Raw genomic sequence first — 12,040 nt, 5'->3', positions numbered from 1 at the left:
CCACTAAAATTGTGCCCGTGTTATTTTTGAAAAGAAATGAAAGGTGGTGCCCTGAATTGCCACGTTTTAAAGGTCGTGTTATTTTTGCAATTTCGTATAAAGGTGGTGATTTTATATGTAATTAACCCTAAATTTATTTATATATAAAAAGAAATATAGTATTTAAATTTTTATTTTTTATTGAAATTTATTAAATTTTTATTGAAATTTATTAAATAATAATAAGACTCGATTAAACTCGTTAAGCTCGCGAGCTTTCGATAAATACTCGATAAATTAACTCGAAACTCGACTCGAAATTAAACGAGTCAATCTCAATCTTCTCAGTACTCGACTCAGCTCGACTCGGTTACACCCCTAGTTTTATAGTTACATGACCTCTTTTTATCACCATAGGAAAAAGAGTTTGGTTATAAACTAAAAAAAGATGTGTAAATAATGGATCTTACATATTTTGAACTGACGGGTAATAAGAATCATCTATATTTTAATTCTTAAATTTCTACTATTTTACTAATCTAACTTTCCATCTTCCACATACATTTCCATTGTAAAAAATTGATATAATATAGTTTTTATTATAAAAATATAAAAATTTAACTCTCTATTTTATATCCAATCAGTAACTATTTTAATTTTAAAATAAATTATTTTAAGATTTTAAGATTTTTTTAGTATCAAATAAATAAATAAAATAAATTAAAAATATAAAGTATAAATGAAGAAAATCAAAACTTTATTATTATCAAACTTAAACTTTATTTTTATATATAAAAAATAAAATTAAATCGATATAAAAAAACATTTAGTTTATAATTCTTAAATTATAAAGAAAATATGCTACCAATATTTAATTTTGAGTTTGATTTTGTTTTATTTTTAATATAAATTTATAGTTTTTTTTTGTTAACATTAAGTGATTCCTGTGAGATTGTATAATCTTTCACACATCTAACTTCACTATCTTTCAGTTTAACACATATGATCTCCCATCTTATAATTTTTATGATGTGTCGATTATATGACATTCTGGTCAGTATTCAACGCATTTGTGCCTCATTTTCTATTTCAAAATCAAACCGACAAAGTTTAAAGATTTGGATGTTGTAGAGATTAAACTGAAAGGTGGAGTGCGGATGGGAAAAAGAGAAAAAATTCATAAATAAAATTATATTAAACAATATTTATAAATATTGAAATACGTCATAAAATAATTGATATAAAAAATTTAAAATTTAAACTAAATAGAGCAATTAATTTATTAATATAGTAAATTCAAGTACTGAAAATCATTGAACACCATTTGCACCTTGAGATTGTTTATTTGCAATGTGCTTCGTTGAAAACATATTTCAATGGTCGACAACAACTTTAGTCCCTTAAGAAAATGAATTTAAATCTCAGACAAATTTAAGCAGTTTTAATTTAACCAAGTGTTGACAAAAAAAAAGGATGTAATTAGCTAACAAATCAGTTACATAATATAACTAACTTATGTAAACACAATTTGAGTGTGTATTTAGTTATTTGACTGTACTTTTTGCTGAGTCCGCAATTAGTTGGTTACTGATGGATGGTAAGCTCCAATTGAGAGATTTAACCAGCAAAATAAGATAGATGGTTAATCGGACGATAATGGTCCGACTAACTCTCCAATGTTTAAGTCAGTTTAAACTTAAACTGAAAAAAAATGATGTATTGAATGTTATGTGTAAGTGTACCTAATAATAAATTCTGACCTGTTAGAGTTTTAGAAAAAAAAAAGATTTCTTTAGAAAATAAAATAGAAATAGGAAAGAAATTCATACTTCGTAATCGGTTCCTTTCGCTTTTCTTATTTAAGGAAGAGTACTAAACATATATCTTTCTGATTTAGTCTTTGAATCCGTTTAGGAGATGATCTTTGATATATTTAGAAGATTTTATTTTCTATATTCTCTTCATAATCATCACATTAGTTGACTTTAAATTCGATCTTTTATTGAGATTACATCTTTAGAGGTCGGTCTTTTTAATTTTGGCCGATTCCTTCGTCAATATTTATTTGGGCGTAGTTTGTGTGAGCATGCACTAAAGTGGGCGAATCTCTTAAGGTTCGGCCATGTCGTTTCGTATCGCCAATTTACTTTAAGGTGTTTCGAGGTAGGTTTCTTTAACCAGACCGTCATAGTACTCGGTCTATCATTATAGTCTTGATAAAACATATTTTCATCATTAGCCTCGATAGGTAAGCTAATGTTTAGAGTATTCATGCTCGTTGATATTTTAGCTTTGTGTATCTTTTTTATTTACTAGAGGCGAGTCTTTGTAGATTCAGGCGATTTATTTTGAATCTTTCATCTTCTGTATTTTTTGGACACGTGTTAGCAAGGAGCTTTCGATCTTTGACATCTATCAATGTGCTTGCTACATGTTGTCTTTCATATGGATTCGACTCTTCGATTTTCTAACCGTAATCATTATTTTTGGTAATCGTGCTTTAATATTTATATGTGTCTCCTTCCTCATTTCTTCGTTATTCTATTTTTGCAATTTTTTTCAGAGCTTACATAAATTTCGTTTTTTCATTTTCTTTGTTCTTTAAGATTTCTCGTTTTTTTTCATGCGAAGAACAGACCAGCGAGTCTGTTCTTCAATGAGGAGCAGATCGCTCCTCGCAAAAACAAGGAGCTGCTGCTTTGGTGAAACTTCCGATTGGAGCAGCAGCTCCTTCTCATGCGAGTCTTCTCGTCTGAGAACAGATTTTTTTTGGGTGTAACAATCCTCTGTATTTTTAGTTAATATTAATTTGATATAAAGAGTATTAGGATAAAAACCATTAAATTGTTTTTTTTTATTTATTATGTGTTAATTTGAAGGGTTAAATGTACCAAAAATCACAAACTTTCGCGTGTTTTTTGTACTATTTAACATAAATTTTTTTATTTTGGCATATTTAACATGAACTTTCCAGTTTTTTGCAATTAAGACCACGTGTGTTTTACTTTGAGAAATAGTGTCATTTTACATCCAAAACGACACCGTTTAATCTAAAACGACGTCGTTCTACATTCAAAACGATGCCGTTTAATTGAATTTTTTTGAAAGTTCATGTACTTTTTTGCCAAAATTAAAAGATTGTGTTAAATACCAAAAACACGCTAAATTTAGTGATTTTTGGTGAATTTATGCCTAATTTGAAACATGAATGTTTAGGACCATTTTAAACTTTTTTTACCATAAAAACTGAAGAGTATGTCTCACTCTCTGAGTTGAGAGTGGGAAGGGGTGTTTTCGATCCGGGTTTGTCAATTTCGAAATAAAAGTGATACGATTTTGTTAATTTGGACTTTTTAATACTTTGTTAGACTGATACAAATTGAGGGGGTAAAGTGATCCTTTGTTCTATTTGTATTATATTATGTTTTGTATTCTAATTAAGATAGGTCAATGAAGTTCTATTTGGTTTGACCAGCATATAGCAAAGAATATTATAATATCTAGTATTTTAATTTGATAATTATTTATTATTCTTATCCTTATTATGACTGGATATTATTTTGAAAATATCAAAATAGTGTTGGTAGGATTCTGCAAAGGCTTAATTACTTAAAAACCACCCACCTTATAACTTTTTTTCATTTATACCATGACCTAGGAAAATTTTCAATTATACTCTATTTTTGATTTTTATGTTTAATCTCTACCCTAATGAGTTGAATTGACCTTTTTTTTTGAAAAAAAGTTTAAATTAATCCTTCATTTTTAACCTATATTCTAATAAAATATTAATATTAATCATTTATGTATCTTGTTTTTAATATTTTCATCTTTAAATTAATTAAATTATCAAAAAAATTACTCTTGGGGTACAAACGAAACATAAAAATCGAAAACAGAGTACAATTAAATTTTTTCTAAATCGTAGTATAAATGAAAAAAAGTTATAAGGTGAGTGGTTTTTAAATAATTAGGCCTTCTGCAAATGAAAAGATGTCCATATTTTTTTTCTTTTGAAATTCAAATAGATGTCCATATCAAAATAGTGTTAGTGAACTATCTCCTCAACTTTCCTGGGGTTTCCTAAATATTTCAGTCACTTAACTTATCTTTTGTGATTGACAGTTATTAGATTCTAAAAAAAGGCTAAATATGTTTTGGAATTTTTAAAATATATGATTTTGGTTTATTAGATCCTTAAATGGATCTCCGTTTAAAGATATAAATGAACTAATTAACCAAAAAATAAAAAATTAGATATTTAAGGAAGCAAAATAAAAATTGAGGAATCTGATGAACTAAAACAGTATAATTTAGGGATCCTAAAATAAATTTGGCCTTTAAAAAACTTATATATCTAATTTTATGAAAATCTATGTCATTATAGAAAAATCTAACTTTTTAAAAAATATACGCTGTTTATCATAAAAATAAAATAAAATGATGAAAGATATGTTATTTTTATGAATACAAACCTTTCAGTTTTGTTGTTCAATATAATTGTCAAAAGTCTCAAATTTGACCGGCTGTTAAAATTGTTTTTAAAAATATTTAACAATCCGATTGTTATTAATTAATACAAATGAGTTATAACTCAAATGATATAAGCGCTAAGCAGCAAACTGTTCGTGGGTTCGATTCCTCCCACAAGCGCTCCCCTTCCAAAATTATAAAAAAAAAACTATTTGTTTAATGAAAATATAATAAGTAAACCTTACCTATGCATTTTGTAGTTTAAAAAAAAACAAATAAATTAAATCAAATTTATAAAAATTGATCGGTTTTACTTAACAGCTTAATAATTTACCCACTCTTATGTTTTTTTTTTCCAGTTCAAAATTGTTGATACACATTTTCGGTTTTTAAGAAAAATCGTTCAGGCTCACCTTACACTTGAGATCAAAACGATTGGATCAATTTGTCCGCTATGATTCTCAAAACACGAGTTCAACTTATAAGTTCCTACGACTTCCACTTTTTATTTAGCTAGACGTTAAATTGTGTACTATTTAGCTATATCTCAAAAATAGATCACCAATACAACCCTCATACATAGCGTATAAAGTATTTTTTTAAGGAGTGTTTATCCCATATAACAGTTTCGCCACACCATTTTTACATTAAGCCAATCAGCATTTGCAATAAGAAATTTTTTAGTTGCTTTTTTTTTTATCATTTAATTTTCCACATGGCTAACGCGCAATTAGTTTGTTGCACAAATAACATGGAGCAACGGTTGTGTTGTATAATTATCCTCTTTTTTAAGATACAAAGCAAAATTTTGGAAAAAAATTACTATATTTTTACTTTTTTTTAATGAATTTATGATTTGTTTTTTTGTAGTTTTTCCAAGAAAAGAAAAAGTTGGGCCTCTATATGGGCCATAAATTCTCCACATGTAACTCGGCCCATTATTAATTCATCTTCCTTGTCTTTCTCAGGCATTAGGGTTTCGCTCTGCATTTCAATCTTCGATAGCTAAAGTTTTTTTTTTCAGTGATCAGGACACTATTAGCAGATCAATGGCTTCAAGATTAGTTTCTAAATGTTCTCGAGGTATGTATTTCACTCTAATTAACCCATTATCTGTTTTAAGTCTAATTAACCGATGATAATTTAGTTTTGTTTTTTGTGATTAATTGCCAGTGGTTTATTGACTAATTGTAATTTTGCTTTTAATTATGTGTTAATATCACTAGTTGGCTGTTCATTGTTGGGAGGACTTGGCAACAATCTTTCTGGTTTAATGGGTACTTCAAATCAAATTACTTCCAGTAATTTTATGTCTCAGGTTAGTTCAGTGTTTCCGTTACGGAAATGTGTCGAAACTTGGCGTTTCAGACGCAAAACCGCTTTATTTTTAACATAGAAAACCTTACAATAACGCCGTTTTGAGGTGTGTGTCCAAGTGTCCTGTTTCTCCGTATCCGTGTAGCACAATTGATGTGATCTTCAAATTGTTCTGCTAATGCTGCTGTTGTAATTTTTATATGCTGTTTTAAAAGAGTACCTTGATCTCTGTTTGTTCATTTGCAGCAACTAAGAACGTTCATACAAATGAGGACGGTTCTGAAAGTTGTTGACAATTCTGGTGCGAAGAAGGTGATGTGTATACAAGCATTGAAAGGGAAGAAAGGGGCGAGATTAGGGGACACGATAATTGCATCCGTAAAAGAAGCTATGCCAAATGGGAAAGTGAAGAAGGGAAAGGTCGTGTATGGTGTCGTGGTGCGGGCTGCAATGCAGCGTGGCCGCTGCGATGGGAGTGAGGTCAAGTTTGACGACAATGCTGTTGTACTGGTTGATAAGCAAGGTCAGCCAATCGGGACCAGAGTATTTGGGCCAGTTCCGCATGAGCTACGGAAGAAAAAGCATGTTAAGATCCTTACTCTTGCACAGCATATCGCCTGAGGCGTAATCTGTTGCTATAAAAGTAACTGTCGTATTCGATGGTCTTTGAATGCTTCCGCTTTCTATTGTATTTTGAAGGAGAAGTTTTGAGATGAGGAACAAATTGTTTGAGGGTTTGGGAAAGATTGCTCTCTTTAGTGGATCCAGATGAAACCCTTTATGTTTAGCTCACAATTTGGTGTTTTTCAGGAGCAATGAAATACAATATGTTCAGATTATCTTACATGAACACATACCAAAGGATAATATCAGCACTCATCTTCATAAATAGGCAAAACATTTTTTGATCTCTGCACTTGTTCACTTTTTGACAATTTTCTAACACTGAAACTCTACACTTAAATTTGTTAATATTGAGTTACTATACTTTTAATTTTGTAAACCTTAGCGTCACGAAAATATGTACTTTACACGGTTAGTGTGGTTGAGACAAGTTTTTTTAGTTGTTTTATTTTATTTTAATTTTATTAAATTTGGCCCCCGCACTTTTTATTGATATTAAGTTATTCAATTGTTTTTTGATTAATACTGTTAACACTTTTTGTATGAAGAATGTAAGAGGCTCAATGTCTACTAATAGTGTAGAAACTCAATGTTGGCTAATAGAGCAGGGATCCAATGTCTAAAACAGAACAGTGCAGGAACAGAAAAGTCATTATGCTTATATATATATTTCTGTATTTTAATTATTTACATGTTTTTCCATGTTTCACATCCTTTGTATTTTCCAAGTTTTTCGGTATCAATTTCCATACTACTTAGATGATCGTTCTGTAGAATTCTTTGCAATTCGAATAAATCCATTTTCAATCACTGAATAACAAAAAGCTTAGGCAATGTATGCATGATATGAATAAAGATTTTATTTATTCATATCAATTACATCCTAGAGTTACCAAGGTTTAAACAATAATCCTGGCAACTACATCAAAACAGTCTAGATCATCTATCAAGAACAAGACATGGAGTAATCTTCAATAAGCTATACTATCAGGACTCCCAATTCTCAAATTTTCAGGATTCCTTAAATTTATCACACTCAGTCCCCACTACTATCAGGGTTCAGGTTTCGTATCATCGGTTGATTTTCCGGGAACAGACTCCTTTTTCCAAAACTTGTAATGCAGAGGCCTGTCCTCCAAAAGTTTCTCAACCTCTTCTATTGGCAGTCCCTTGGTTTCAGGAACAAAGACCAAGACAAAAAACAACGCGACGACAGAGATAACTCCGAACATAAAGAACGTCCAAGATGTTCCTAGGACCTTTGTTAAGGTTAAGAATGTCTGAGCAACAATGAGATTCGAGATCCAATTTGACGTAGCAGCAATTCCTCCGCAAATCCCTCTGAATCTTAATGGATATATCTCAGAATTCACAACCCAAGGCACGGTTCCCATCCCGGGAGCGAAGAAAATGATATATGCTGCCAGTCCTACAATTGCAGCGCCTCCATATTTGCTCGGACACCCTCTAGTGAACCATTCTCTATGGTCCCCATTGCAGAGGTGCTTCACTGCATTTGTCGCGGAAACACAAACCCCGGGAAGTAGCTGCAATTCAAATACTAGTTAGAACGGAAACAAGCAAGATATTAAATATATAAGTCAGTATTGAAAGATAATGTAATGTGAGTATATTCTTTTACCTTGGAACTCGCTGCGCAAAATCCACAATCCGATTTTGCCTTGAGGCACGTCATACAGTCCCAAGAACCGGAATTTGAAGCTAAACTGTAATCAGGGCATGTAGCATTTCTATAGCGCAAATCAGTAGGCATAACTTTTGGAGCGTGACTAGCGCTCACATTGAATACTCCGGTTAATAGACCGAGGGAAAGTATTACACCAATCAAACTACAGATAAGAAGCTTCTTACGTCCAAAATTATCGATAAATGCCATACTGACAATAGACATTACAGCATTCAGAAGAGCAGTTATTAGTGACAGCAACAGAGCAGTTTGGTTAGAAGCAAACCCAGCCAACTGAATAATAGTAGGACTGTAGTACATGACTGTGTTAATTCCCACAAACTGCTGAAAAACCTGAAGGCCGACACCAGCGATTAGTCCTCTTCTCACTGTTTTGGTTCTAAACAAGTCCATAATGTTAATCTTCCCAGATTTTCCATCTTCCATGATTTCCTTGTCTACCGAATCTTTCAAATCTTGAATTTCTTGTTCAACATATTGAGGTTCGTGAACTTTCCGTAAAATGGCCTCTGCTTCTTCTACTCTGCCCTTTCGGTATAGCCAACGAGGGGATTCTGGAAGGAATATCATTAGAACGAACTGCAATATAGCTGGAATACCTGCAATTCCTAGCATCCATCGCCATGTTCCCGGAACCTAGAAAAAAAAAACATAACAAAACATAATAAGCTAACTACTTCACCATCTAATTAATTTATAGACTAAATGGAAGACCTCTGTTATCTATTGTTGTAAAAGTACCTTAGTAAAGGCTAAGTTGATAAGATAAGCAATAAACTGGCCCCCAGTAATAAGAACACCATTAGCAGCAACAAGGGCACCTCTGATTACAGTAGGAGAAGCCTCCGAAATATATAGCGGAGCTGTCATTGACGCCATTCCAACACCAAATCCGACAAAAATTCGCCCCACGATCAGAAGTGCCGGACCATTTGCAGAAGCCATCAGTATAGCACCAACTAAAAACAACAAATCCGCTGTCATTAATGCATATTTCCGTCCAAACCGATCATTCACCCATCCACCAACAGCCGCTCCTATAATCGCTCCGGCAACTGCACCGCTCACAATAGTTTCCTGTTTTCACATAAAATTTACTCACTACACTTTTTTCCAAAACTTTTGCATACATTTAAAAAAGATGCTACATTATTATAATTGAATTATGAACTAGTTGGACCCCAACTCTTAGATTTATTTAAAAATTCTGATGTCATAATTCAGATTCTTAAATTATGAAGCAAAAAAGGACCCATCAATTTATTTAAATTGAAACCTAAAATATAAACAAAACCCACTAAATCATTAATATACCAATATCTAAACACAACAAATCCATCTTTTTTATTACTAATTTCACCATAATTGTACTTACTAAAAAGAAAAAGATTAAAACTTTGCATTGCAAAACTAAAATTCTAAAATTCTAAAATTCTAAAATTCTAACCTGAAGTTCAGTTTGTCTGTCAACAACTTTGAAGTCATCTCTAATGTAAAGAAGAGCACCAGAAATAACACCTACACACATATAACAACATAATCAACATTAAACACATGTCTTAATTCATGTTTTTAACATAAAAAAACTGTAATAAACAAAAAAAAAACCTGTGTCATATCCAAATAAAAATCCACCAATGCCAGCAGAAGAAGCAAGAAGAAGAATATAAGGGTTTCTCCATATCATAGAAAACAATAGTTTTAAAGAAGCAGCATCTGTTTTTGCTGGTCCTCCAGGTTCCATTCTAGTAAATTCTCAAACCAAAACAAAAAAAATGTTTTTTTGTAAACTTTCTTTGGTTCCAAACAGAATTTACAGGAAAAGAAAAAAACAGAGCTATGTTGAGTGTTTCTCTTTGGGTTTTCCGAGAAAACTGAAGAGATGAACAGAAAAAAAAACAAAGAGAAAAGAAAATATTGGAGATAGAGTAGAACGTTCTTGGAGCCATATTTATAGAGATTAAATTAAATTATTTTCTAATAAGGAAATTAATTGCTATTATTTTATTACTAGAAAAAAAAAGATTTATTACTTAATATATTTTATTATTTCCTTTTCTTTTATATAATAATAATAGTTTCATCTTATCCAATTTTATTTTTTTGACAATTTATCCAAATTATTATATATAAGCGGTTCCTCTTTTCATATAAATAATATAAACGTTCAACAGTATTCTGCTAAAATTAAGATATTTTTTTTTTACATACGTTCATCTTTTTCAATAAAATTAAAGGACATCACATTTTAACTTGCGTATAAATTATAAAATACAAATGCTACATATTTTTATAATATTTTTTAAATAATTAATTGACTTTAATTAAAAGACCTATTAATGCTATCTGTACTCATTATTAATTGAAAAATAACCAATGCTGTAATTATTAATTCCGTAAAAATAAATAAAAATATTTAAGCCAACAAATTAAATAAAAGCCTTTAAAATATAGCTAAAAGTAAAAGTAAAAAGTTTTAAATTTTAGAGCAATTTTCAAAATAAATTTATTATCTATATTTATATAGGAATTTATAATTTTAACTTGCCATAAACTGTTAAGACAAAAGTTTATATTAGAAACGTAATTTATTTATATACGCGTATTCAAGAAAATTTTGACGCTTAATCATAGTGCTAATTTTTTGGTGGCAGGTTAAAAAGGTAACGGCAGTATTTAATTACTCCTGTTATTAATTAGAAGAAAATTTATATGGGAAAAAAGATTTTAAACATAATCACTTTACTATAGTCAATCCTTTTTTGTTGATCTTTTTACTATAATCAATCCTTAATTTTGTGTAACATGTCAGATTGCATGAGCTATATTTATGCACTAGGAGATTATGATGATAATAATAAGAAGAGTTATGCGAGTTAATGAGTACCATTTTATAATAGGGTTAATGTCATAAAAATTCACCAACGTTTTCTCATTTTAATCACACAGTTTAAATTTTCTCATTTTCATACACGAACTATTATTTTTTCTCAAATTCATATACGGTGCTGAGGTGTCACGACTCCATTGGTGTAATTAGCTGAGGTGGAGGTCATTTTACACCAATGAATGAGTGTCACCTCAATACCGTGCATGAATTTGAGAAAAAGTGGTAGTTCGTGTATGAAAATGAGAAAATTTAAACTACATGATTAAAATGAGAAAACATGTAAAGTTCGTAATTTTTTTTAACATTAACCCTTTATAATAAGAAGTGCAATGAAAAATAAATATCACATCAATTTAAATACGTTGGTATAAAAAAATTGAATTAAATATTTTTGTGATGATTATGATTTGTATAATCCATCAACTTGTACTACTTTTTATATTTTTTTCTGTGTCAAATTTTTATTTGCTCTAATTCTTTTTAAAAGTGTAAGTTCTAAAAAAATTTATTTATTTATTCGTTTGCATATCAGATCAAGCGGTAAAAAAACATTAAATAACATAAATCTAAAGATATATGTAGGAAGTATTGTTATTATGTACTTCCTCCGTCCCATTTTATTTGTCCACTTTCTAATTTCATACATATTAAGAAAACTTTAATTACTAAAAATTCTTCCCTTTGTACCCTTTTTGATTCTTGAGTTAATTTAGAATTACTATATTAAAAAAGAATTAGTCATTAAATTTTGCATTAAAAATGTAAGATAGTCAAACATATGTATTTATGATACACAATATTCTATAAATTATATCCATTTATATTAAGGGTAAAAGAGGAACATATGTGTATATAATACTTGGTTCGGTTTTAATTGATCGATTTTAAATTATATTAATTAAATTATATTATCTCTTTAACTAAATTGACTAAATTAATAGTTCTAATTAAAACTATTAATTATAATTTTAAAAATATGAAATTGACTCGATTAAATTACTCTGTTAATTTGGTTAAACTAATAAAAATTAAAATAGATAAATATTTAG

At 29.9% G+C, this 12,040-nt stretch overlaps 2 protein-coding genes across 2 annotated transcripts; one reads left to right on the top strand and one right to left on the bottom strand.

The window, feature by feature from the left end:
• Positions 1 to 5,414: 5,414 nt before the first annotated feature.
• LOC126679843 (50S ribosomal protein HLP, mitochondrial) lies at positions 5,415 to 6,679 on the top strand. The gene is made up of 3 exons (XM_050374849.2): positions 5,415 to 5,535; positions 5,679 to 5,770; positions 6,016 to 6,679. The coding sequence occupies exons 1-3, from the start codon at positions 5,502 to 5,504 to the stop codon at positions 6,388 to 6,390; spliced, it is 501 nt and encodes a 166-aa protein (XP_050230806.1). The 5' UTR covers positions 5,415 to 5,501; the 3' UTR covers positions 6,391 to 6,679.
• Positions 6,680 to 7,231: 552 nt separating this feature from the next.
• On the bottom strand, positions 7,232 to 10,032 carry LOC126682917 (probable inositol transporter 2). Its single transcript, XM_050378695.2, has 5 exons — positions 9,710 to 10,032; positions 9,549 to 9,619; positions 8,843 to 9,178; positions 8,036 to 8,737; positions 7,232 to 7,940 (listed from the first exon to the last, which is right to left on the bottom strand). Exons 1-5 carry the CDS (start codon positions 9,843 to 9,845, stop codon positions 7,446 to 7,448), a joined length of 1,740 nt encoding a protein of 579 aa, XP_050234652.1. The 5' UTR covers positions 9,846 to 10,032; the 3' UTR covers positions 7,232 to 7,445.
• Positions 10,033 to 12,040: the final 2,008 nt, after the last annotated feature.

This window comes from Mercurialis annua, linkage group LG5, assembly GCF_937616625.2.
Source record: "Mercurialis annua linkage group LG5, ddMerAnnu1.2, whole genome shotgun sequence".
Classification (NCBI taxonomy): Eukaryota; Viridiplantae; Streptophyta; class Magnoliopsida; order Malpighiales; family Euphorbiaceae; genus Mercurialis; species Mercurialis annua.
This window is presented reverse-complemented; position numbering and strand designations above follow the sequence as displayed.